At 55.2% G+C, this 25,736-nt stretch overlaps 3 protein-coding genes across 13 annotated transcripts in view; 1 reads left to right on the top strand and 2 right to left on the bottom strand.

Annotated features, from left to right (window-relative positions):
* The first annotated feature begins 7 nt into the window (after positions 1–7).
* On the top strand, positions 8–7,433 carry ALG3 (ALG3 alpha-1,3- mannosyltransferase). 7 transcript variants are annotated; one of them, XM_063621893.1, is made up of 9 exons: positions 8–786; positions 3,979–4,078; positions 4,176–4,323; positions 4,421–4,581; positions 5,056–5,176; positions 5,780–5,985; positions 6,147–6,219; positions 6,815–6,958; positions 7,095–7,433. In XM_063621893.1, the coding sequence occupies exons 1-9, from the start codon at positions 696–698 to the stop codon at positions 7,413–7,415; spliced, it is 1,365 nt and encodes a 454-aa protein (XP_063477963.1). In that variant the 5' UTR covers positions 8–695; the 3' UTR covers positions 7,416–7,433. The 7 variants fall into 7 exon arrangements, with proteins under 7 accessions (XP_063477963.1, XP_063477966.1, XP_063477964.1 ...); XM_063621896.1 differs by having other exon boundaries at positions 6,142–6,218; positions 6,814–6,958; positions 7,095–7,338; XM_063621894.1 differs by having other exon boundaries at positions 488–578.
* Positions 7,428–19,735, bottom strand: VWA5B2 (von Willebrand factor A domain containing 5B2). Of its 5 annotated transcripts, none has more exons than XM_063621862.1 (19): positions 19,177–19,735; positions 18,922–19,092; positions 16,435–16,666; positions 16,115–16,272; positions 15,450–15,581; positions 15,092–15,216; positions 14,539–14,694; positions 13,477–13,587; positions 13,188–13,396; positions 12,990–13,101; positions 12,328–12,513; positions 11,265–11,436; positions 10,866–11,179; positions 10,170–10,359; positions 9,717–10,064; positions 8,831–8,968; positions 8,652–8,735; positions 8,355–8,572; positions 7,428–8,270 (listed from the first exon to the last, which is right to left on the bottom strand). In XM_063621862.1, the coding sequence occupies exons 1-19, from the start codon at positions 19,313–19,315 to the stop codon at positions 7,722–7,724; spliced, it is 3,744 nt and encodes a 1,247-aa protein (XP_063477932.1). In that variant the 5' UTR covers positions 19,316–19,735; the 3' UTR covers positions 7,428–7,721. The 5 variants fall into 5 exon arrangements, with proteins under 5 accessions (XP_063477932.1, XP_063477934.1, XP_063477933.1 ...); XM_063621864.1 differs by having other exon boundaries at positions 10,866–11,176; XM_063621863.1 differs by having other exon boundaries at positions 10,866–11,176; positions 16,115–16,305; positions 16,447–16,666.
* The window catches only part of LOC134732853 (uncharacterized), a 34,433-nt gene continuing 28,323 nt past the window's right edge, over positions 19,627–25,736 (bottom strand). The window contains exons 2-3 of the mRNA XM_063619969.1: positions 20,131–20,497; positions 19,627–19,918 (exon numbers count right to left, since the gene is read on the bottom strand). Coding sequence (XP_063476039.1) covers positions 19,627–19,918; positions 20,131–20,497 — 659 coding nt within the window. The remainder of the gene's footprint in view (positions 19,919–20,130; positions 20,498–25,736) is intronic.

The raw sequence follows: 25,736 nt of genomic DNA, 5'->3' as shown, positions 1-25,736 counted from the left end.
CCGTCCTTTACTAAGCGCTCTTCGAAGAATCCTCCGGCTGGGAAAACCATCGCCCAGACCCTGAATCCTCCGGCTGTACTGCCAGCTCATTTCCTAGGGCCGCACTCATGGTGTCAGACTCACGTGGGCTCATCACTGCGTCCTCTCATATTTTCAATGTGAATGACTTTTATTAGGAAATCTGAAAATTAGTGAAAGGTTCATTTTTCTCAGCATCTGGAAGGCTCTAAGGGCAGGCAGGAGGGGCGCGAACAAGGGCTTTGCCCTCCTGGAGAGACAGCATGAACACAGATGTTCCCAGCGCAGGCGAAGTAGAATGCTGGCTTCAGGGGTTGTGGGGAGGTAGGCAGGAATGTTGCTTTTCTGGACATTCGTTCTGAATTAGCGCCTGTGTACCCAGGGCTGGGTATAAACTGAGGAATAAGACATTGTCCCTGCTCCTATGGAGCGTGGAGTGCATCAGAGGAGACAAATGTAGAAAAATTACATTTTAGTGGAATAAATGAAGACTGGCTACTCGGATCGGCGCTTAGCCTGGTGGGACGCCAGGCGCGGGAAGCGGAACCTAAGTGTCGAAGGTTCGGGTTTCCGGGGGTGGTGGGCCCTCACAAGCGGCGCACCGTTAAGATGGCGGCTGGGCTGCGGAAACGCGGCCGGTCCGGTTCCGTGGCCCAGGCAGCGGGACTCTGCAAGCAATGGCTGCAGCGCGCCTGGCAAGAGCGGCGCCTGCTGCTGCGGGAGCCGCGCTACACGCTGCTGGTGGCCGCCTGCCTCTGCCTGGCGGAGGTGGGCATCACCTTCTGGGTCATTCACAGGGTGGCATGTGAGTGCGCCGAGGGGGAGGGGAGGGGAGGGGAGGGAGGGAGACCTGAACCCGCGACCCAAACTGGATCTCAGACCTGGAACTCCAAACCAGACTGTGTATCCACTCACTCATCAATTGCGAACCCATCCATATCCCTTATCTGAGCGCCAAGCCTGCTCTACAGAAAACCGTATCTTAATCTGCCCGCATGGCAGAGGTGGATACCCTAGAGATTGGCCTTCTGCACTGAACTTACAGCCTGCAAACCAGCTTAGAAGTCAGATTTGAGCCAAAATTGTTGTACTGCTGCTGCTGCTGCTTTTCTCTGTGGCTTTGGATACCTCAGGTCTCTTTCTGGGTCTCAGCTTTTTCCATGTGTTCAGTTCTGTGATCTTTGAACGTCCCTTCTCAATGATGGCATTTTGTGACCACTTGATTCCATTAGGCATTATTGGCTACTCCTTTCCAGGCTGAAACTATACTCTGGGCTTAAGGCACTTGGCTTTTTTGCTAAAGACTCTTAATTCAACAAATATTTATTTAGTGCTTATTATATGCCTAGCATTATGCTGGTTACCAGAAAGAGGTACAGTGGTGAATAAGAGATGCATTTCTGCCGAGCGCGGTGGCTCACGCCTGTAATCCCAGCACTTTGGGAGGCCGAGGCGGGCGGATCACGAGGTCAGGAGATCGAGAACATTCTGGCTAAAACGGTGAAACCCCGTCTCTACTAAAAAAAAATACAAAAGAAATTAGCCAGGCGTGGTGGCGGGCACCTGCAGTCCCAGCTACTCGGGAGGCTGAGGCAGGAGAATGGCGTGAACCCGGGAGGCAGAGCTTGCAGTGAGCCGAGATCGCGCCACTGCACTCTAGCCTGGGCGACAGAGCGAGACTACATCTCAAAAAAAAAAAAAAAAAGGGGGGGGGATGCATTTCTAACTCGGGCCTGGACAGTAAGTTAGCAGGCAATTATAATGCATCATAATCATGGTAGTAGTAAGACAGGATGCCATAAAGGGCATAGGAAGTCACTTAAACCAAGTTGGAGGAGTCAGCAAAGGCTTCATAGAGCCACCCTCGGAAGGTAGGAACTAGCTACTTAAGGAAAGAAGAAAAAGGTGAGGGGATGGAGTGCTCTGGACAGAGGATCCTCTATTAAAAATCTCCAGCTAGGCCGGGCGCGGCGGCACACACCTGTCATCCCAGCACTTTGGTAGGCCTAGGCGGGTGGATCTCTTGAGGTCAGGAGTTTGAGACTAGCCTGGCCAACATGGTGAAACTCCATCTGTACTAAAAATACAAAAATTAGCCTGGTGTGGTGGCACGTGCCTGTAATCCCAGCTACTCGGGAGGCTGAGACAGGAGAATTGCTTGAACCCGGGAGGTGGAGGTTGCAGTGAGCCGAGATTGCGCCACTGTACTCCAGCCTGGGTGACAGAGCAAGACTCCATGTAAAAAAGAAAAAAAAAAAATCTTCAGTTAGACTGGGCACAGTGGCTCATGCCTGTAATCCCAGCACTTTGGGAGGCTGAGGTGGGTGGATCACTTGGGGCCAGGAGTTAAAGACCAGCCTGGCTGGGCACGGTGGCTTACACCTGTAATCCTAGCACTTTGGGAGCCTGAGGCGGGCGGATCACCTGAGGTCAGGAGTTCAAGACCAGCCTGGCCAACATGTTGACACCCTGTCTCTACTAAAATAGAAAAATTAGCTGGGCATGATAGCAAGTGCCTCTAATCCCAGCTACTTGGGAAGCTGAGACAGGAGAATCGCTTGAACTGGGGAGACGGTGGTTGCAGTGAGCTGAGATCGCACCACTGCACTCCAGCCTGGGTGGCTGAGCAAGACCCTGTCTCAAAAGAAAAACAAACCCAGCCTGGCCAACATGGTGAAACCCCATCTCTACTAAAAATACAAAACTTAAAAATTAGCCAAGCATGGTGGCACACACAGTCCCAGCTACTCAGGAGACTGAGGCAGGAGAATCACTTGAACCCGGGAGGCGGAGGTTGCAGTGAGCTGAGATCGTGCCACTGCACTCCAGTCTGGGTGACAGAGTGAGACTCTGTCTCAAAAAAAAAAAAAAAAAAAAGCCTGGTTCCTTTGAGGAACTGAAATAATTTTTTTAGAGCTACAGTGTAGAAATCAAGTGAAGGGAGTAGTAAGAGATGGGAATGCAGAAATTGAGGCCAGATCATGAAGGAATTTGAAAGTTTTGTTAAGAAGATAGCATGATAATTAACTTGGGACCCTGCAAGCTTCAATCCCAACTCTACCATCCTAGCTCAATTATTTTAAGCCAGTCACTTAACCTAATTAATTCTTAGGCTCCCCTTCTAAAAATGGGAATAATACAGAGTTTTCTTTATCTTAAGGGTCTTGGGGAATCATTGAGAGGTTTTAAGCAGAGGCCTGTTACGATTTGTATTTTAGGAAGAGCTCTTTGGTGTATGAGGTGGAAAATATATTGTAGTAGGGTGAAAGTAGAAGTCAAGAGCCTAGGCTAACACAGTGAAACCCCGTCTCTACTAAAAAATACAAAAAATTAGCCGGGCGAGATGGCGGGCGCCTGTAGTCCCAGCTACTCGGGAGGCTGAGGCAGGAGAATGGCGTGAACCCGGGGGGCGGAGCCTGCAGTGAGCCGAGATCGCGCCACTGCACTGCAGCCTGGGCGACAGCGAGACTCTGTCTCAAAAAAAAAAAAAAAAAAAGAAGTCAGGAGCCTAATTAGCAGGCTATTGTATAATCATTGGGGCTAGAGATTACTTTAGGCTCAAATTTGAGTATGTAGTAGCAGAGAAGGATAAGATAGAAATATTTACGGTGAGGAACAGGCAGAACTTGTTGACGAAGGGTTGCAAATGAGAGAGGAGGGAGTATCAAAGATGTTACTCAGGTTCGTGACCTGGTAGCTAAGAGGTCAGTGGTGCCATTTGCGGAACCCAGGAAAGGGAGTAGATTGGAATGGGAAGAAAGATCACAAGTTCACTTATAGAAATGTTGAGTTTGAGATGCCTGGGCTCACCCAGAGAATGTCAGATAAAGAGTTAGACTAAGAGGTAGTGAAGCCCTGGGAATTGGCTGAAGGTCTGTGTTTTGATGGTCTGGAGGCATGGGGAGGGTGGCAGACAAGTTCTAGACTCAGAAGTAACCAGATCATCTTGTCTTCTTCCAGACACAGAGATTGACTGGAAGGCCTACATGGCCCAGGTAGAAGGCGTCATCAATGGTACCTATGACTATACCCAACTGCGGGGTGACACCGGACCACTTGTGTGAGTGGGGACAGGAAGTTCAGGGAGGATGTGAGGGGCTGGTTAGGTACTAGTCTGTGTGACCTGACCCAGGCTTACATTTTCTCTCATCTTCCAGGTACCCAGCTGGTTTCGTGTACATCTTTATGGGGTTGTACTATGCCACCAGCCGAGGCACTGACATCCGCATGGCCCAGAACATCTTTGCTGTGCTCTACCTGGCTACCTTGCTGCTTGTCTTCTTGATCTATCACCAGACCTGCAAGGTGAATGCAGAGAGGGCCCCAGCCTGGGAGGGCTGGGTGGTGGGGATGGCTCAGGCTTGCTGAGCTGACCTTGTACCTTACTGTGTTCTCCCTTTAGGTACCTCCCTTCGTCTTTTTCTTCATGTGCTGCGCCTCTTACCGTGTCCACTCCATCTTTGTGCTGCGGCTCTTCAATGACCCAGTGGCTATGGTGCTGCTCTTCCTCAGTATTAACCTCCTGCTGGCCCAGCGCTGGGGCTGGGGCTGCTGCTTTTTCAGGTCAACACCTCTTCTTTCTGGCCCCTTCTCGTTTTCTGCATTTCCATCTCTTCCCAATTTCCTGCAGCAGAGGGAGTAAAGGAGTAGCCAAGACAGCATGGGTCACTCAGGGCTCCACAAAGGGAGTCCAGGATCTATAGAAAGTTTCTGCCCTGCCATCCCCCAACATACACACATGCCCTCTTTCCACCCTGTCTTCCTCCCAGACAGTATTCATTGTTGGGATTAGTCCTTCACATTCTAAATACTCAGTATATGCTCATTCGAATATAGTAGGCATAGAGACTATGTATCTGCCTCCTGCCTACTCCAGGCTCTTCCCTCCAATAGTTGTGAGTGTAGGTCCCATCCTGGAGTTTGCTGGCATGGCGGCAGGGGGAGGTTGCTGTGGTGATGGTGGGAGGTATGTCTTTGGGTGTTGTGTGCACGGCCCTGGAGCTGATCTCCACCCTTCCTCTCCCCTGCTCACCCCAGCCTGGCAGTCTCTGTGAAGATGAATGTGCTGCTCTTCGCCCCTGGGTTACTGTTTCTTCTCCTCACACAGTTTGGCTTCCGTGGGGCCCTCCCCAAGCTGGGCATCTGTGCTGGCCTTCAGGTACCCCCACCTCACCCTTCCTTTTTCTAATCAAGGAGAAGCCACTTGTCTTGATTGAGGGGCTGTATCCCTGAGACTCCCTCAAAGCCAAGAGACAGGGTTTTGGAGTTGATTCTGAGCTAGGAAGCCGCTATCTCTAGGCTGTAGTTTCCATAGCTGTAAAATAGGGTATTAAATTTGATGGTCTCTGAGAGGCTTTTTTTTTTTTTTTAATTTTAAGTTTTGAGATGGGCTTTTGCTGGGTTGCCCAGGCTGGTCTCAAACTCCTGGGCTCAAGCAATCCTCCTGCCTTGGCCTCCCAAAGTGCTAGGATTTCGGGCATGAGCCACCCTGCCTGGCTTCTGAGAACCTTCCTTGCTCTGCCCATTTATGACTTGGTGAATCCACACCTTAAAGCATTGTTGTGACCTGCCTCCTGAGCTTCTTTGGCTCCAGGCACTGGCCTGGGGTGGGGGTGGGGGCGTGGTTTTCCTGCTATTTCTAGTGGGAATTGGGGAACCTCTGAGGCCTACATCCCAGTCCCACACCCCTCAATGAGTAGCATGAAGGCTGGTCATTGGAAACGAGCCTTGGCAGCTCTGCTGACATCACACCAATCCTCAGGTGGTGCTGGGGCTGCCCTTCCTGCTGGAGAACCCCATCGGCTACCTGTCCCGCTCCTTTGACCTTGGCCGCCAGTTTCTATTCCGCTGGACAGTGAACTGGCGCTTCCTCCCAGAGGCTCTCTTCCTGCATCGAGCCTTCCACCTGGCCCTGTTGACTGCCCACCTCACCCTGCTCCTGCTGTTTGCCCTCTGCAGGTGGCACAGGTGAGAAAAGGTGGTAGTGCTATGGGCAGAGTTGGGGGAAGGAGTGAAGGGCCTAAGCCTTAGGGGCTGCTTGGGGGAAGTGTCAGTTAAGCTTATGGGGTGGTTCTAGAGTTTGACTCACAAAAGGGGCTTGATAACTGAATGGCTTTTCCCCAGGACAGGGGAAAGTATCTTGTCGCTGCTGAGGGATCCCTCCAAAAGGAAGGTTCCACCCCAGCCCCTTACACCCAACCATATCCTTTAAATTGTGGGAAGGTAAGTCTTGCCCTCTCTAGGTGCTGACAGAGTCCTGGTCAGGTATCCCCTGACAGCTGGTGACCTGGGCGAGGAAAGGGGACCCCAATCATACAAGTCCTATTCTGCACCACTGTGCTGAGCACTTCACATATTGAAGTTTATTTGATTCTTAATTCTAAATACGAGCTACTCTTATGAGTACCTCTCCCTGGTACTATCATAAGAGATTTACATATGTTCTAATATTGAAAGCTCACAAGAAACCCCGAGACAGGTAGGTACACTTACATTTACTATTCTCATTTTACAGATGGAAAAATTAAAACTTCATGAGGTTAAGTAACTTACCAAGGTCACACAGCCAGTAAGTTAGGGGTTCAAACCCACAAGGCCTTATGGCCCTAGGTATTACTCTTTCCATATTCCATATTCGGTTGAGGAGCAGGTCCAGAGAGGTTAATAAACTTGCCCAAAGGCATGCATCAAGGAATGGCCGAGCCAGGGGGTTATGTGACCTAAAAACTATTGCCCCTCTGTTTTGGGATAGCCCCCCCACACACACTCCTGCCCTTGGCCTTGACCACCACATACAGATCGTTTCTACCCTCTTCACCTCCAACTTCATTGGCATCTGCTTCAGCCGCTCCCTCCACTACCAGTTCTACGTGTGGTATTTCCACACACTGCCCTACCTCCTGTGGGCCACACCTGCACGCTGGCTCACACACCTGCTCAGGTACCAGCCGGGACAACCTGGGGGAGTGGGAAGGGATAGGGAGTTCCTGTTGGGGGCTTATGTCTAGGGCATGAGGAGCTGCAGGTCTGCAGGCCTTGAAACTGGATGAAACGTGGAACCTGTTTCTCATCTCCAGGTTGTTGGTGCTGGGGCTCATCGAGCTCTCCTGGAACACATACCCTTCCACATCCTGCAGCTCTGCTGCCCTGCACATATGCCATGCCGTCATCCTGCTGCAGCTCTGGCTGGGCCCGCAGCTTTTCCCCAAGAGCACCCAACACAGCAAGAAAGCCCACTGAAGTCCCTTTCCCTCCAGTCCACCCTCAGGACCTGGGGTGGGATGGACTCTGTGCCCTTCCAAATAAACCTTGCTAAGTCCACCTCTGTGCAACCTACATGCAGGTGGGGGCAGCCGATGCCTGGTCCAGGCTGTGAGGGACACGTATGGAGCAGATAAAGAATCCACTCAAGCAGTCCTAAGAGGCACTTTATTGCATAGGATTTGGGGACTGTGGCTCTCTACCCTTCCACTGTGCTGCAGGGAGCTCAGAGGATGGAGGGGAGTGTGAGTGGGGTGGGAGGAGCGGGAGAGAGCACAGGCAGGCACTTTTTGTGGGGGCAAGAGGGCTCTAGGGAGGGAGTAAGAAGCAGTGGGGGACAGGCTGGCACCAGCCTACACTTTCCCAGCACCAAGAGGCCAGCCTTGGGCGGCAGTGATGAGTGTGTTGGGTGGGGCGCCGGCCCAAGCAGCAGCGGGCAGCCTTCACACGTTCGCTGGGCTGTAGCACAGCAGGTGTAGCTGCAGGTTTTGGTCCCAGTGGCGCAGTAGCAGGAAGAGCCCCCGAGCTGCCGCCTTGAGGGCGGCCAGGTCAAGGCCGTCAGGCAAGTGCTGGGCCCGCAGCCAGCAATCAGCCTTGGCCGCTGTCAGTTCCCACTCGCCGAAGGCAGCGGCGCATCGGTGCTCCAGCCAGGCGAGTGCCACGGCAGTGGCCCAGGTCCGGCCCCGCAGGTCGGTGCCGCCCAGCCCTTCCGCCCCCTCGGAGGCCTCGGTGTCTGAGCCCCGCCCACTGTCCACCTGGCCTGGCCCCTCGGAGCCCGAGCTGGGGGATGGGCTGCAGGAGGCCGTAGCACTGTCACCCTGGCCAACACCAGGGCCCAGAAGTGCCCAGGGCAATGAGGCCGAGGTGGGGCTGAGGCTGGCACGGTGCACGGCAAAGGGCGAGGCGCGGCAGAGGCGCTCCTGCGAGATGCGCACAGCGGCACAGAAGGGCGCGTCCAGGCGGAAGGAGCCTGGTGCCTCCTGCAGCCGCACCTGAGGAGAGAGGAGGTGGGGGGAGAAGCGAGCTGAGACAGCGCCCGCCCCGGCGGCGCCACCCTCCACCTCCCGAGTCCTCACCAAGGGCAGGTAGTCATGGTCGCTGCCTTCACTGTTGTTGGCCTGGCCCGGGTCAGGGCTACAGAGTTTGTGACGGCGGCCCATGCTGAGCCGACCGGGAGGACGGGGAGGTGAGCGGCGAGGACCTTCCGTGGGAGTGGCAGGGTCCCCCAAAGCACACTTGGAGTTGTCATTTTGGTCCGAGTCCCAGGCGCCTGCTGGAGAGCCTCTCTGAAGTCCTGCAGTGGGGATCATCAGTGCCAGGGGGCGGTCTCTAAGCCCAGGTGCCCCTACCCTTTCCCTACCTTTGGGTGTTACCTTTAGAGTAGACAACAGTGGGCAGAGGAGCTGCAGCTAGATAGCTGTGAGAGGCAGGAGGGGTTCCTGGGGGTTCAGCGGGCTCTGCAGGAGCACAGGGGACAGGAGTCAGGTTTGTCCAGGAGAGTGGCCAGTGAGGTGAGAGCTGCACCTGAGAGGTCACCAGAAGAGGCCCCTACCTGAGCTGCACACCTGCAGGGCCCCAGGCAGGACCTCCCTAGTAGTAGCATCCACAGCTACAGGGCAAGTGAAGCAGGAGGGGGCAGAGCTGACCTTACTTGTCTGAAGGGCTCGAAGCCAGCACCTCCGGGCATGGCCTGTGGAACCAAGGAGCGGTCTGTGGAGGCCCCGCCACCCACACTCTACAGAGGGCTCATAGAAAAAATTGCAGTATTCTCCCCAGCTTCTCCCTCTATCGACTTTAACAGAGTAGATTGCCTTGCTAGGCCCAGAGCCAGCTCAGACTCCCCAGCTTTGACAAGAAGTGATCAGGCTGAATCTTCAACCCATAGCAGAGCAAGGGCCCCCTGGCTGCCCAGAAATTCAGCACTCTGGACACCACCCAGAGGAAGCATTAACTGTCACATTTTCCTCCACCTATTTCTGCACTAATAAAACTTGGAAATGTTCTCGCTCTTCATGATCCAATGTGGTAGCCACATGTGACTACTGAGTACTTCAGCTGTGGCTAGTGCAACTGAGGAAATGAACTTTAAGTATTTTCCTAAATGACAAAGATTTGTTTTTATGTTGTGGGTGCTGTGAATCATTACAGGATCACATTGCCCTCTGTGCTGGCTGCTAGGAAGCTTGTCAGTTCTGGATCTGATCCTTGCAAGAGTATATAACCTCACAGCATGCACCTTTAATATAACCTCATTCTCAGTTTCCTTTTATTTTTACTTTTTCCCATTGTCCCGCTTAATTTTTTATCTTGTCTGTGATGAGCCTCAAATCCTTTGTTATCAAAGCGAGGTATAGAGAGTGATCAAACACACAGACCTCTACCTTTGCTGATTTTAAGCCCATGCCTTTGGGCCCTGACTGGACCCATGAGCAACTCACCCCGGTCAGCTGTGGTCTCTGCCCCTCCTCGGAGGGCCAGCTGCTCATTGTCCCGGACCACAGAGGCTGCTGTCAATCGATGGAGTGCTTGGTCCCAAGCAGCTTCTCTTACAGGAGGTGAGGGAGGCTGTGAGCCATCTCCAGGTCCCCACAGTGTCTCCAGCCCAACACCCACCTCCCAGCACATAGGCTGCTCCCCACACAGGCCCCGGATCACCACATGGCAGCGTGGAGCCTGGGGAAGCACTGCCGGAGGGGCCGACTCCCCACTAGGAGGCACAGCCATGAATAAGAAGGGTGGTTCCATCAGCATGTCCCAGTCCATGGGGGCTGGGGAGAGCAGGTTTCCTGGGGAGGCAAGACAGCAGGTGCATGGGCAGAGTGGTCCTCTGGGCTTTACCTTCCCAAGGCCGCCTTGGTGTCAGGGAAACCAGCTCCCCATCCAACACTTACCTGAGTCGTCCAGGCCTTGTCCCAATTGTTGGCCTGGCTCAGGACTTGGGCCATCTAGTATTGCACCCAGAGAGGGTTTCCGGGGTCGGCCGGGCACTTGGTTTGCCCGGCCTGGAGGGGATGAGAGGCTTCGGCCAGCCAGAGCAGCTCTGTGCTGACGACCCAGCACCTCAGTACTCAAGGCCCCCACCTGCATGTGAGATATGGGGGCCACTGGTCAAGGAATGCAGAACCCCTGACCATCATACATGGGTGCACAGCTGGCCCATGCCCCTTGTCTGAAACCCTGGGTGGCAGCTCACCAGCTTGAGGAGGAAGGCCAAGTTCCTTTTGGCCTAGGCCCCTTCCCAGCATCATCCCACTCCACTCCCTATTTCCCACTTGTGGTTGTTGCTTGTCTCTGTGTTTTCGTTTATGTCTTTTCCCTCTCTGCATGGCTAACTCGTGTTTATTCTTCCAGATATGGCTCTGACTTTCCTGACTCCCTCAGGCAGAATTAGTCACCCTGACTTTAAGCCCCCATAATACATGTCCTTGTGCTCATCACTGGTTGTTACATGGTATTATCGTTGGGGATTTCCTCACCTTTCTCTCTAGCTAGACTTAATAGTAAACTCTACATAATGTCTGGCACACAGCAGGTGGTAAATAAATATTTGCTGGATACAAGGCGAATGAATGTGGGTTGGATCTCACCTTGAATGGAGCTGGTGTGGGTGCAGGCAGGGGACAGGAGCGGGAGCCTGCAGGTTCTCCCCAGGCCAGACTGCGGCAGCCCTGCTGAGAAGGGGGCTCCAGGGGAGCACTACCTTCGGGGGAGCCAGGGCCCTGGGAGCCTGGGGACTCACTGCTGCCTGTGGAGCCTGGGCCTGGCTCGGGGCTGGCAGAGCAGTGGGTGAGCACATACTGCTCCCGAATGTACGAGGACTGGAAGATGCGGCGCCATATGGCTGTGTCAGAGGGGTTGGGTCCAGGATCTGTGACTGGGTCTGTCAGAGCATCAGTACCTGCTGGGAGGCAGTAGAATGGACCCCAGCCCTGACCCCTCCCAGTGCCCACTCCAGTACAGCCACACACATACACCTGGGCACTCACTCCGCTCCGAGTCCCTGGCAGCCCATGGGCTGGACAGTTCTGCTGATACAGTGCCTGTTCCCAGTGGCTCTGAGGTGCCAGTGGGCTCAGTGCCAGGGCTGGCAGCAGATTGGGCCTCTTCTGGGGATGGAAACACGGACCCACCCAAGCTCTGCCAGCCAGGCTCTTGGCCCTAGATAGAATATTATTGGGAAAAAAATTAACTGCAGTTATGTGCTACCTCTTTCCAAACATTTTTAGATGGCTCACAGCAAGAGACAACAAAGCCAATAAACCAGAAACAAAAGACAAGTACTAAAGAAGGAGGAAGCAAACATGTTCACCGTAAGGGTTAATAGAGCTGCTGGGAAGCTGAGCTTTAAGTTTGGCCCTGAGCTCCCTGGCAGCCAGGCAAAAAAAAAAGTCTGTTATACAGCTCTCATGATCAAAAGGGAGGAAGCATGCGTAGTTCTTCTAAAGAGATAAGGCTTTTCATTAAAGAATAACTACCATGTCCCCAGCTCCTACTGTGTCAAGTGTTCTGCCAAGAGTACTCACTTTATGACCCCTGATGACAACCACCTGTGAAAAACATCATTTCCATGTGAGGAAATGGGTCAGTGAGGTGAAGTGACTTGCTCAAATCAAATGGCTAGTAAGTGACAGAGCTGAGATTAGAGATTGTGCCTAGATTATGCTCATCCATCACTGCGCATCGCAGAAAATATGTTGGCTGGTGCTTTCTATAGGGAACTATGTGAAGCCATGAGCAAGCCTTGACAGAAACCTCATAGCAAATGCGGGTGCTGTTTTCTGTGGCTGTGTGCTTTAGTGACCTTGGGTAAAAACTCAGGGGTAACACTTTGCAGGACAACTCAGTGGAAGACTCCATGAAGGGGGCAGTGTGTGGTCACCTTGGGGGGCCCAGTGTGATCTCTGTGGAGCCCTGGGGGATAGTAGAGGAGCTTGGTAGAGAGAGGCACAGAGAATGGAGAAAGGGTTTGGAAGAGATGCAGGGACTTCAGCCATCCCAGGCCCCCCTGCCTCACCCTAGCCCCCCTACCACACCCCAGCCCAGGCCTACCCCTGGTGGGCGGGGCCGGAAGCCATCCACCCTGAAGAGTGAGCAGTAACCAAGCAGCTGGTCCCCAGGGTAGAGTGCTGGGATCTCCCGGGGGGTCAGCAGTGCCTCCACGGTGTCGGGCACAAACCAGTCCACAGAGATGTCACTTAAAGCAGGCTCCAGTGCCTTCCGCAGAGCCTGCACCAGCTGTGGGGAGTGGCCACAGGAAAGACATGGGAGGGAAAGAGGTGTCATACTGCCAGACAGAGCAGGAAGGCTGCCCTTCCCCTGATGCCATCTGCCTAGCCCCTGAGCTGATGGGGCACAGGGCCAGGCTGGGGTCAGGAGAAGGAATGAGCATAGGAGCAAGCAGGGGGCTGAGTGCTCAGCCCTCAGGATTTGGTCTGTCTCCTGGCCTGAGCTTTGCCACATGGATGGGGCAAGACTGTGAGGATGAGGCTCCCTTCCAGGACTAAATGAGATTCAGAGGGTGGTCAGAGACAGTGTCCCGACACCTTTGGCCTTCACAGCACCAACAGCTCTTGCCCTGGTTGGAGTGGGGGGAAGGCCTGGTAAGGGCGCCAGGAGCCCCCATGGCCTGCCTGAGTTCTGTTTCAGACTTGATGTGTAACTTGGGAGAAAAACTTCCAGGTGTAGGGAACAGGGCCTAGGCTCAAGCTCACCATGGGCTGCAGCCTCTGCCCAGGCCTCAGGAAGTAGGCCTGGCCTCTGCTGAGGGCAGATAAACCCTGGAGCAGCTGGTGGCAGGTGGGCCCCAGCCCAAAGGAGAAGCATCTGATGAAGGAAAGGAAGCAGCTGTGATCATCAGGAGCCCCTTGTGGGGGCTCAATCTTAGGCATCTGGCTCTGCCCATCCCATACCTTGCTGTCCCCCTGTGCCACCTCATGAGCTCCAGGGTTCGGTGGGTAGTGGCGGCCATGGGTGAGGCAGCAGTGAGCAGGAACAGCTGCCGAGGGTAGGCCCTGTGCTGGGGCTGCCCCATGGCCCAGTCCAGAGCAGCCAGCACGTCTGGGGGCCCACTCGGAACCTGCAGGGTCTCAATGCTCTCGCAGATCAGCTGCACAGCATCCTGGAGCGAGAAGGCACAGGCTGGGATGCACTGGGCTGAAACCTCTCTGTAAGGCCCCCAAATCCCTGGACCACACTCACATCACTGCAAGGCCGGCTCTCTGGGAAGAGTGGCTGCACCAATGTCCCAAACACGGCCAGGTTGATAAGCGTCTGGGGTGGGAGGGACTTCACAGCCAAAACAATGGCATCCTGTGGAGGGCCAGGGAGGGTGGTGTGAGGCCGGCCCCATGGGCCCTGATAGAGAGCAAGGGAAGCCAGATCGCTGCCTTATCCAGGCTGTGATTCAAGTGAGAGGCTGTGGTAACCTGGGAGAGGCCTTGGGTGTGAGGGAAAGACTGTGCCAGTGAGCCCCCAAGTGTGTGTGAGAGACTGTGTGGGACTCTGGAGGTATACGTGACTGTGTGGGACTCTGGAGGTACACGTGACTGTGTGTGGGACTCTGGAGGTATATGTGACTGTGTGGGACTCTGGAGGTATACGTGACTGTGTGTGGGACTCTGGAGGTATACGTGACTGTGTGTGGGACTCTGGAGGTATACGTGACTGTGTGGGACTCTGGAGGTATACGTGACTGTGTGGGACTCTGGAGGTATACGTGACTGTGTGGGACTCTGGAGGTATACGTGACTGTGTGGGACTCTGGAGGTATACGTGACTGTGTGGGACTCTGGAGGTATACGTGACTGTGTGGGACTCTGGAGGTATACGTGACTGTGTGGGACTCTGGAGGTATACGTGACTGTGTGTGGGACTCTGGACGTATACGTGACTGTGTGTGGGACTCTGGAGGTATACGTGACTGTGTGGGACTCTGGACGTATACATGAAACTTGAGTCTCCCTGTGATTGGAGTGACTCCCTGTGACTGAGTGCGAGTCTATGTGTGAGAGGCTCTTGGAATCCTGGAGAGGCATGTGTGTGCGTGAATATGAGCAGGAGAGCATGACAGTGTGTGTTTGGCGGTTGGAGCAGGGCTGCTGTCTAAGGGAATCCCTTGAGGAGTTGCCATCTGCTTCCTCTTTGGAAGATGGTGTTTGAAGCAACAAGGTAACTCTTGGCTTCAAGAGGCTGCCCCCAGCCCACCTCAGATCCACTGCCCCACCCAACCCCCAGGCCTGCCCACACCACACCCCCACGGGCCTTGTGTGCCACGCTGCTGCCATCCAAAAGGAAGAGTAGCTCCCGTGTAGCTGTCCCCAGGTGTCCGGGCTTGGAGCTCAGGTCCGGGCAGAAGCTCAGCACCAGCACGGGGTTCAGCAGTATGTCCTTGTGGAAGCGTCGCTGCAGGAACCACACCTGAGCAGGGGAGTCCCAAGTCAGCCTGGGCAAGGCTTACTGCTACTTTGTTGAGGGTGGGCAGTGGGACTGGCTCTGGGGCCTTTTTCTATCTGATCCACCCAGAGCGGACATCTTTTTGTAGTAATTCGAATAAAGGCAGGGGCAAAGGCAGGTGGCTGTCTTCTGTTTATATCAGACCTAGCCTCCATCCTCTGAGACACACCCCAGAGAGATTCACATCGGCCCTCCAATGACAATACTCATCTGTCCTCTGTGATGGTTGGTGGCAGCTGTGGAAAGATCTTGCTGAGAAAAGAGGCCTCCCCGCTCCCATCCCGATGTAAGCCTGCTTGCCTGCTCCTTGTGCACAAATGCAGCCAAGGCCGGGGGCCAGGCCAGGCTCCTATGGCGGTACCTGCCGGTCCCCATCACTGTCCCTTCGCTGTAGCCTCTGGAAATCTCGGCGGGCCCTTACCCGGGCCTCATATTCTGCTGAGCTCAGGCTGCCGCCCTCCAGCATCAGGTGTGGCTGATGGGGCTCTGAGAGGAGAGGACACAATTCTGTCAAGGAAGTCCCTGCGTCTGGACCCCAAGTGCCCAGTTTCACTGTCCAGGAGGAGCCTGCAGGTCCAGCCTTCCTGAACCACAGGCTCCGCCCTCACAGATGACTCAGTCCATCTGGCTGAGGCCCAGAAACCTGCACTTAAGAAATGCTTCCCCCATTCATACAGAAGCAGGTCAGAGCCGGCCCACGGTGTGTCCCAGTCTCTCACCACTGGGGTGCAGCAGGATCTCCAAGGCCCGGTCACAGTGGTGGCCCTCTGCCAGTGTGACACAGATGGTGGCTGCAGAGCTGGCATGAGGGGGGGCATCTGCCCGCAGAGCATGAGAGGGGCTCTCCAGGCCTGAGGGACACAGAGACAGGAAGGGGAGATGCAGCCATCACACCTTCCCAGGGACAGCAACTGTTGGCAGGGGTCATGGCTGATTCAGTCAGCTCTCAGAGTCTGATCTATAGGGGGTCAGATGGAAGAGGAAGGATGTGCCTGCTTTCATGGAGTGGGAAGTAGATTCCAGTGGGGTTTCTGGCTGGTCGAAGAGTCTTGCATCAGCCAGGTGCTGATTTAGCATCCACCCCCAACCTTCTGCGTAAGGAAAACCTACTTCATCACAGGTACTGGTCCCATTGTAAGTATCTCTCTTCCCACTGGTGGGTGGGATGAGATGTAAATAAATTACCTTGATAAAATTAGGGGTGTGTGTGTTGGGTAGAGGTGACCAGGGGATGCTCCCACCGCTAACCCGGATGTTCCAGAGGCTTGGGTCCCTGTCTTTTTGTCCTGTGTCCCTCCTATGCCCGAGCCTTATTTCCCTTCCAGTCACTACACTGGAAGGAGTGGGCATCTGAAAAGAGGACAGGCCAGCCAGATGCACCCACCTGCAAGCAGGCATGGCCCAGTCACCAGCATCTCGAAGGAGAAGGTATATGGGGCAGGGCAGCGGGCAGGGCCTGAGAACACGTCCCGAGGGGCAGCCGGCTCCTCCCAGGCCAGCCCTTCCTCCTGAGGGCTGCCCACCCCGAAGCAGCTGGTGGGGCTGGAAGGGAGCATGAGGAGGGTCACTGGGCCACTGTGAAGGCCCCTAACCCCTCCGGCTGACTGGCCCCAGCCCTTCCTCACCCTTCCTCTGGGTACCCTGCCAGTGCCCCCTCACCCGCACTAGACCCAGAGAAGCCGAGGGAGGGACGAAGAGAATCACCATAGGCCCAACCTGTCGTCACAGAGCCCCGGAGGCCTAGGGGGCCCCGGCGGGCCTGGCGGCGCCAGCGGGGTGAGCACAGTGGGCAGGGCCACATGCAGCACCCCGTCAGGCCTTGAGGGCAGCTCCCGGCTGCTGTGCAGGGTCACCGTCATGGTGCCAGCCGCGGCGATAAGGCCTGTGGGCAGCACCAACGTGGACCGGGCCTGGGCCAGATCCAAGACAAGATGACCTACGATGGGTGAGAAATGGAGTCAGAGCACGCTGGAAGCAGAGGAGAGGGAGGAAGCTAGAGGTGGAAGCAGGCATTGGGTCAGGGAGCCTGGGCAAGGGGGACTTTGCATGTTGGCACTAGGCTAATGCATTGGTGACACAGGATGGAGGCATGAGATGAATGATGGCAGGAGAGGCAGACTAACTGTGAACAGATCGGGCTGTCATCAGGCAAGAGCGCAGTGACATCCTTGCTAATGGAAGGCTGAGGAGAAGGGGCCATGTCCACTCTCAAGGCCCTGGGAATACCCACACCCTCCGCCCATCTCCCCCTGCCTGCCTCTTTCCATTCAACCCTTGGCCACCATCCCTTGTGGATAGACATCTCCCTGTGGCCTGGGACCCCACTCTGCTCATAAATTTCCTGCTCCTGAACCATCAGGAGCTCCCCCATTGCCCACTAAGGTGGCTCCAGAATTCTCTACTCCTCTTGGGCAGGAGGAATAGAGAAGCAGGAAGCAGGCTAGAGGACATAAAGCTTCATTTGCACACTGCACACACTGTTTTATTTAGCTCCTAGGTTTGTCTGGGGACTGGTGGGGCTGCTAAAGGAATAATGACCAGCCATGTACAGTGGCAGCTGTGTACACCACCGACGTGGTCTGGCCCCAGCCCACCTTCACAGCCCTACCGTACCTCACTTCCTCACAATGACCAATTGTTCATCCTTTCGATAAATACTTGCTGAATAACTGAAGGGAAGAAAAAGATGGAAGGAAAGAAAGAAAGGGGCTTCCATCCCAGCCAACTGACACAGTGGAGACAGCACAGCATCAAGTTTTAAATATCAGCTCTGTGACCTCTAATTGAGTCCTTTGGCAGCTCTCTTGTTCTGAGGAGCCTGTTTCCTCATCCATAAAGTGGAGATCATAGTAACTCTGTGATTGTGGTGAGGAACAAACGAGGCAATGTATGCAATGCACCCAACATATAAGTCAGTGACCCCTGCTATGACTTTCATCCCCCATAACAGGAGGAAGGGGGATTATCCCCCTTCTATCCCCCCTAACAGGAAGAAGCCTGCATTACCCACTACTTGGGATTCAAATGAGGTGATACTAGCGATTGTAAACTGTAAATCACTATAAACACGAGGCATTTTATTGTCATTACCCACTATAACCTACTTATAAGCATTTGCTTATACTGTTGCCCCTACCTTCCACTTAACTGAGTCCTACCCTTTCTTGCAGTCAAATGCTGGCTCTACCTCCTTCTGGAACATTCCTGGGGCCTCAGCCCAGAGCTCACTCTAGCCTCTAACCATAAGCCTCTAACCTGCTGGGCTTATGCCAGCTCTCAACACCACTGGCTTCTGTTCGTCTTCTTCTTACCTGGATTGTAAATCCCCTGGGCAGGAATCAAAGGCATGTATGAATGAATCAATGAAAGAACCAGGTGCAAGCACAGCACACAGCACAGGGCTGGGCTTCTGTCCCTTCCCCAGGCACTTGCTGGACCTCATAGTGCCAGGTTCTGTGTGAGGTGCTGGGATTTGGAGATGCTCCAGCGGGGAGACAGACAGGCAGATCTGTGACAATGACTCCCCCTGTAAGTGCCATAACGAGGGGGCATAAAAGGCTGGGGAGCCGGGAAACAGTGCAGCTATTTGTGGGGGAGTCAGGGAGGGTTTCCCTAGGAGTGACGTTTAGTAGATCTTAAAGGACAAGTATGAATTTGCTCAATAGAAGATGGGAAGACAGAGCAGAGAGGTGGGAAGGGACCTGTCAGTCAGTGTGGCCAGTGGCAATGGTACCTGGTGTGTGGGGTCGCGGGGAGAGGGATGGAATGGGGTGAGAGCGAGGGCCTTGGCTGCTAGGCACAGGAGTCTACACTTGATTCACTGGCCCACGCGGGGCCGGGCTGAGGTGTGCAGCCTAAAAAAGTAAGGGGCCAGAGGGGACCACCTGGGGAGAAGGCTGCCTTTGCAGCCCCTTAGACAGGTCTCCTGGGCTGTAAGGGCTGCTGGCGCCCCCGCAAGCCCTGTGCTGCCTGCTGTGTCTGTCTCCTAGGCTGTGAACCTCCGGGCCATGTTCTCCCAGCACCTGGCGCAGGTCAGGTGCCCAGCCCACGACTGTTGAATACCAGGATGAGCCAATGAATGCACAAGGCAGTGCCCGGAGGAAGGCGGGGGACGGGCGGAGGCCGAGCGGGTGCGGGAGCCTGAGCTGCGCCCGGCCTTCAGGAGCGCGGGTGCGGGCGCGCTGGACTCACCCTGCGCGCAGCGGCGGGGCGTCGGGGTCCCCAACCCGGGGCCCAGAGCGCGGCAGCAGGCGGCCTGCGAGCGGCGCCGGCTCTGCAGCTGGAAGGAGACGCGCCGTCCGGCGGCCTCGGCCTCGAAGCCGGACACCACCTCGGCCTCGGCCAGAGGGTACACGAACACGCCTGGGGAGGGCGGCGGGAGGCGGCGTCGGACCCTGCCCGGCTCACCCCTCGCCCCGCCCCGCCCGCGCCCCACCCGGGCCTCACCGTCCACCGGCTGCGGCTGCGGGTTGCGGTAGGTAAGCCGGGCCCGCACGCTGAGGCAGGGGCCGTTGGCGCAGGCCCGGACCCAGGAGTCCGTGAGCGGCAGCGGCGTCCAGCTGGAGGGGCAGTACAGGCCGGGCATGGCGCCCGGAGGCCGGCCCTGCGGGTACCGGCCGGGGAAGCTGGGTGCAGGGTGACGGGGCGCCCACCCCGCGCTCCAGAGGCCAGCGCGAGAGTCTCACTCCAGCACCCGGACGGGGCCTGCCGGGGCGCGAGGCCGAGCGGGAGCTCCTGAGGGTGACAGGTGGCGGGGGAGATAAGGGGGCGGCAGGCGTGGTGGCGAGGAGGGCATCCTCACGCGTTACCTGGGCAGCCGGGCCGCGGAGGGTTAATGATTAACGCGCACTTCGGCGCCCAGCAGTCCCGCCGCGGCTCCCCCGGGACTCGGGGCGGTCACAGCTGTTCCACCGCCCACTCCCAACCTCGCAGCCACCCCCGTACCTGTCGGCCCCCCGGGGCTCCCCGCGGCCGCCAGCTGTCGGAAGCGGCGCGGATGGAGATGGAAGATGCTTTGGGAAGGCGGAGGTTTAAAGGGCCCGAATCCCCCCGGAGGCCCCCGGTCCGGCGAGGGATCGCGGGGGCAGGGTGGAGGGGGCGCCGAAAAGGCCTTGGTCTTTCTCTCCCTGGTGCCTCATCCGACGGGGGTGCTGGCCGGAGTGGAGGGGTTAAGGGTGGGAAGAATGAGCTGGGAAAGCGAAAAGAGGGGGTCTTTGGGAGGAAAGCCCGGGAGAGGTGTCGGGCCAGAGAGAGTCCGTGGGAGCCGCCAGGGCACCGCTCCCCACCCCGGCAGAGCTGATGTGGGAGGAGGGGGCACCTGCAGTCGCCGCGGCCCGCGCAAGGGATGCCGCGGGCTGGCTCTGGGGATCGCCCCCCTCCCTGTGGCAGTCTCAGCCTCACCGTCGCGTCCTCCGCGGAGTTCTAGGTGCCCACGGGATCCGTGTGGGTGGTGCCGCCTCTGCGCCCCAGGTGGCCCTCGGTACCGGCACCTGCCGGCCGCCAGCTCGCGACTGTGGCTGCAGCGGCTCTGAGTCCCCGCAGGGGCGCGGGCCCTGCCGGCGGTGGTCCCGCCCCCGTTCCGAGAGGCCGCCCCTCCAGCCTGCCGTGGCCCCGCCTGCTGCTGCTGCGGCGGGGCTGGCGCTCCCCCCTCCTTCGGGCGCGGTATCGCCTCCGCGCCAGCCACGGCAGCCCGAGCCAGACTGGGCACCGCAGTGCAGGGACCGCGTCCCCGCCGCCGCACGGATCCCCGTCACTGCAGGACCGAGGCCTCAGAGACCCCACCCTTTCCATTCTTCAGGAATCAGGCGTCCTGCAAGTGCCACCGACACTGCCGCGACCCCAGCTATCCCACTACCACGACGGCATCTCATTCCCCAGCCCACCCCACCCCCTGCCCTGGGTGGCTGCCCATCGCTGCAGAGACCCTCCCTCCTGACTGCAGCGAACCCCAGCCCCCATCACCGTCACCGCAGGACTCTTCCCCTAAGAGGCTGACCCCTTTCCTTTGCAAAGTGCTCTTCATCACCGCAGAAAACCTCCCCCCATCCCTGCAGGTACTTTAGTTCATGCAGCCACTTCAGTGACCACTCACTCCAAGCAGGGATTCCTCGTCACTGCAGTGACCTCCTCCCACCCCCAAGCAGCCGGCCTTGGCATCGCTGCACTGCCAACCCCCCACTTCTGCTGGGGTGGGAGGGTGGGCACGATAGCTCCCTCAGCCTATAACCCTTTGGTCTCTTCAGCTGTGCGGGCCTTGGGAGTGAAGCCTTCCAGCCTGAAGAGCCTTCTCATGGCTGCAGACTGCCCCCTCATAGCAGTGACCCCCACCCATCACCGCAGCCCTGAAGAGAAAACATCTCTGCTTGTCAGGAGGGCCCCTTGTTATTGGCAGACTTTGCATGTGCTTGACAGTGTTATGCTGTCAAAAAGTAGGAGGGTCTGGAAAACCTCTCCCAGGACCCTCAAGGAAGAGTCTGAAAGCCCTGAGGAAGTGAGAGGAGATGACCATGTTTGGGGATCATCCATATAAGCTTTTTGGCAGACGCCATACTGAGATTCTGCAGAGAGAGCTTGAGGAGAGCTGGGGATGGAGGACAGCCAGTAGGAAGTGAGCTTTCGAGTCGGGCCCATGGTTCTCACTCCTCCGCATTAACTCTCTCCTTCTGATTTCAATCACTATCACCAGTGATCGTCCCCCTGGGGGATCCCTGCCTCCTTGAGCATCTGAGCCCTCAACCCCAACCATCTCCTTTGCTCACCCCACTTAGCATGGTGGAGAGAGCTTGATCTTTTCCCAGGGAATTTCATGGGTGGAAATGCACAGGAATGATACGGGGAGCACAGACACAGTCACACGTACCCAACACATAGGGAGCTCCAGCTGGGTCCTAGCCCTCTTTCCATACTGCCTGGGTCATGGTTCCATTCACCTCTCTCCCCCTTTCTCTACTGAGTCTGTTCTCAGCTTCATCCTGAACAAGGGTCCCTCTTTCAGGCCTAGGGAGAAACAGTGGATGGGCTGATGGTCCCTCCAGGTGATCCAGGGCCTCAGGTAGGACCAACCCTGGTTCTGAGGGCCTCAAAAATGTCCAGGCAGTGGCCACCTTTCCACAAGCACCTTGTGCTCTGCCCCCTCTACAAATGAACCAAAAGCTACATGTAGCCCTTGGACAAACATGAGGTTGCAAATGGCAGTCATTAGGGAGGTCTCTGACACATGGAAATGGAAAAAGAGGTCCTTCTGTTTGGTCCTGAGGAGAGCTTGGATGTAAGACAGCCTCCCAGGAAGATAGTATCCCTATCAGAGACCAGACACACACATTGGCAGAAGCCAAATTTTGCTGCAAAGCTGGACCAGCCCTGAGATCTTGCTAGGAAGGCCGCCTTAGCTGAGGCAAATGGAGGGTGAGACAGGTGAATGGCTCCACAAAAAGCATAGGGCACCCTGCAGGATGAGGGGCAGGGGGTGGGGAGCCAGTGCTGGCTGCCTGGCACCTTGGGTGGGGTAGTAAGAAGGGTCTCTGAGGTCCAGCTGGAAGGCCCTCTGGTGGTGAGGCAGCAGCATGACAGCCAAGGGCAGAAGGGGACAGCACAGGAACCAGGTTCCAGGAGGAGATCCCAGGCCGGGCTGAGGGATAGCATGGGGTGGGCTACGTGGTAGTCATAGGAGAATAGATGATATAGATGATATACATATAGATATAGATATATAGATGTATTTTTTGAGACAGAGTTTCGCCCTGTCGTCCAGGCTGGAGTGTAGTGGAGCGATCTCGGCTCACTGCATGCAACCTCTGCCTCCCAGGTTCAAGTGATTCTCCTGCCTCAGCCTCTTGAGAAGCTGGGATTACAGGTGAGCACCACCATGCCCGGGTAACTTTTTGGATTTTTAGTAGAGACAGGGTTTCACCATTTTGTCCAGGCTGGTCTTGAACTCCGAGCTCAGGCAATCTGCCTGCTTAGCCTCCCAAAGTGCTAGGATTATAGGCGTGAGCCACCGCGCCTGGCCCATAGGAGGATATTGAGCTGAAAAGACTTAGCCTCTGCCTAGGAGAGTCTCACACTTTAGTGAAAAGGGCAGACAAATATACAGTTACAGTGGCTTGAGATAAGTGCTGCATTACAAGAGTAATGGATGTTATAAAAGCTTTAACTGGCTGGCAGTGGCTCACACCTGTAATGCCAGCACTTCGGGAGCCTAAGGCAGGAGAATCCCTTGAGGCCAGGAGTTCAAGACCAGCCCAGGCAACATAGTGAGACCCCCATCTCTAAAATAATAAATAAATAAATAAAAAGGAAATAAAAAAAATTAGCCAGATGTGGTGGTGTGTGCCTGTAGTCCTAGCTACTTCGGAGGCTGGGACAAGAGGATCCCTTGAGTTTAGGAGTTCAAGGTTACAATGACCTATGATTGTACTTCATCGCACTCCAGCCTGGGCAACAAAGCCAGACTCTGTCGCTAAAAAAATTAATTAAGGCTTGGCATAGTGGCTCATGCCTATAATCCCAACAACTTGGGAGGCTGAGGCAAGAGGATCACTTGAGCCCAGGAGTTCAAGACCAGCCTGGGAAACATGGCAAAATCCCATCTCTACAAAAAATTTAAAACTTAGCCGGGTGTGGTGGCACATGCCTGTAGCCCCAGCTACTTGGAAGGCTGAGGTGGGACGATTGATTGAGCCCAGGAGGTTGAGGCTGCAGTGAGCTGTGATTGAGCCACTGCACTCCAGCCTGAGTGACAGAGCAAGACCCTGTCTCAAAAACAAAAAAAAAAGTGTTAAAATTTTTTTTAAATTTATGATTATTATTTTTTTGAGACAGAGTCTCGCTCTTGTTGCCCAAGCTGGAGTGCAATGGTGCGATCTTGGCTCACTGCAACCTCCACCTCCCAGGTTTAAGCGATTCTCCTGCCTCAGCCTCCCAAGTAGCTGGGATTACAGGCATCTGCCACCACGCCCGGATAATTTTGTATTTTTAGTAGATACGGGGTTTCACCATGTTGGTCAGGCTAGTCTCAAACTCCTGACCTCATGTGATCTGCCCACCTCGGCCTCCTAAAGTGTTGGGATTACATGTGTAAGCCACCATGCCCGGCATTTTAATTTTTAAATAGACAAATATTGTATATATTTATAACGTATTGTGGCCACCAGGGTCCCTGTCCAGACATCTGCTCACCTCAGCCACCACCATGCTGGCCTGCAGAGTGCTGCTTTTCCTCTGATCTGGCCCAAGAGGGAAGATTCAGACTCGGCCCCCAGGATGCCACTGCCCAGACTGGGGATAGAACATATCAGTAAATCTTTTTTTTTTTTTTTTTGAGACGGAGTCTCGCTCTGTCGCCCAGGCTGGAGTGCAGTGGCGCAATCTCGGCTCCCTGCAAGCTCCGCCTCCCGGGTTCACGCCATTCTCCTGCCTCAGCCTCTCCGAGTAGCTGGGACTACAGGCGCCCGCCACCACGCCCGGCTAATTTTTCGTATTTTTTAGTAGGGATAGGGTTTCACCGTGGTCTTGATCTCCTGACCTCGTGATCTGCCCGCCTCGGCCTCCCAAAGTGCTGGGATTACAAGCGTGAGCCACGGCGCCCGGCCTGTTTGTTTGTTTTGAAACACAGTCTCACTGTTTCGCCCAGGCTGGAGTGCAGTGGCTCAATCTCAGCTCACTGCAACCTCTGCCTCCCGGGTTCAAGTGATTCTCATGCCTCAACCTCCAGAGTAGCTGGGACTACATGTGCACGCCAGAATGCCTGGCTAATATTTGTGTTTTTGTTTTTATTTTTATTTTTTGAGATGGAATCTCACTCCATCGTCCAGGCTGGAGTGCAGTGGTGTGTGCGCAATCTCAGCTCACTGCGACCTCCACCTCTCAGTTCAAGTGATTCTCCTGCCTCAGCCTCCCGAGTAGCTGAGAATACAGACGCCCACCACCACGCCCAGCTAATTTTTGTATTTTTAGTAGAGACGGGATTTCACCAAGTTGGTCAGGCTGGTCTCAAACTCCTGACCTCAAGTGATCCACCCGCCTCAGCCTCCCAAAGTGTTGGGATTATAGGCGTGAGCTACCGCTCCCAGCCTTTAAGGGTCTTCTACTGGGAGTAGTTTCTCCTTTTTGTCTGTTGTGATACTGACACATTTGAAGAGTACTGGCCAGTTGTCTTGTAGAATGTCCCTCAGTTTGAGTTTGTCTGTTGTTTCCTCATAATTAGATTCAGGATATGCACTTTCCATAGGAACACCACATAAGTGATGTTGTATCCTTTTCACTATGTCTCATTGGGAGGATGTACATGTCAGTTACTGGCGATTTTAACTTTGATCCTTTCAATAAGTGGTGTGTTAGTGTGCTCCAGAGAAAACAGAACCAACAGAGAGAGAGAGAGAGACAGAGAGAGAAAGAGAGAGAACACGTATATATAAAATAAGGAATTGGCTCATGTGCTTGTACAGGCAAGTCCAGTGCGGGCTGGCAGGCTAAAGACCCAGGAGACCAGATGGTGCAGATGAAATTTGGAGGCAGCCTGCTGGAGAATTTCCTCTTTCTCATGGAGGTCCATCTTTTTGTTCTGTTCAGGCCCTCAAGTGATTAGATGAGGAAGATTATGAAGGTTAACTCTGGGTCTTAGCTTGACTAAATTAAGGAAGACCTATTCAGAAGCCGGGGCCGGGCACGGTGGCTCACACCTGTAATCCCAGCACTTTGGGAGGCCGAGGTAGGCAGATCACCTGAGGTCAGGAGTTTGAGACCAGCCTGGCAAACATGGCAAAACCCTTTCTCTATTAAAAATGCAAAAATTAGCTGGGTGTGGTGGTGGATAACTGTAATCCCCGCTGAGGTGGGAGAATTGCTTGAGTCTGGGAGGCGGAGGTTGCCGTGAGCTGAGATCACGCCGCTGCACTCCAGCCTGGGTGACAGAATGAAACTCCATTTCAAAAAAAAAAAAAGAAGCCTGACTGTAGTCTGGAAAAAAAAAGAAGACTAGAGAAGTGGTAAAGCATTCCTTCTGGGTG

Source organism: Symphalangus syndactylus, chromosome 17, assembly GCF_028878055.3.
Source record: "Symphalangus syndactylus isolate Jambi chromosome 17, NHGRI_mSymSyn1-v2.1_pri, whole genome shotgun sequence".
NCBI classification, from domain to species: domain Eukaryota; kingdom Metazoa; phylum Chordata; class Mammalia; order Primates; family Hylobatidae; genus Symphalangus; species Symphalangus syndactylus.
The sequence above is the reverse complement of the archived record's forward strand: the minus strand, read 5'-3'. Positions and strand labels throughout refer to the sequence as shown.

Bases quoted from the DNA above. Each gene is read 5' to 3' on its own strand.
- VWA5B2 (XM_063621863.1), bottom strand. From the start codon at position 19,315: ATGCCCGGCCTGTACTGCCCCTCCAGCTGGACGCCGCTGCCGCTCACG. The intron at 11,437-12,327 runs GTAGGCCTGGGC...TATTCTATCTAG, and splicing joins TCCGGCCCCGCCCACCAGGG to GGCCAAGAGCCTGGCTGGCA. The intron at 11,177-11,264 runs GTGAGTGCCCAG...GCCTCCCAGCAG, and splicing joins TGCCAGGGACTCGGAGCGGA to GTACTGATGCTCTGACAGAC.
- ALG3 (XM_063621891.1), top strand. From the start codon at position 628: ATGGCGGCTGGGCTGCGGAAACGCGGCCGGTCCGGTTCCGTGGCCCAG. The intron at 4,582-5,055 runs GTCAACACCTCT...TGCTCACCCCAG, and splicing joins TGGGGCTGCTGCTTTTTCAG to CCTGGCAGTCTCTGTGAAGA. The intron at 6,959-7,094 runs GTACCAGCCGGG...TCTCATCTCCAG, and splicing joins TGGCTCACACACCTGCTCAG to GTTGTTGGTGCTGGGGCTCA.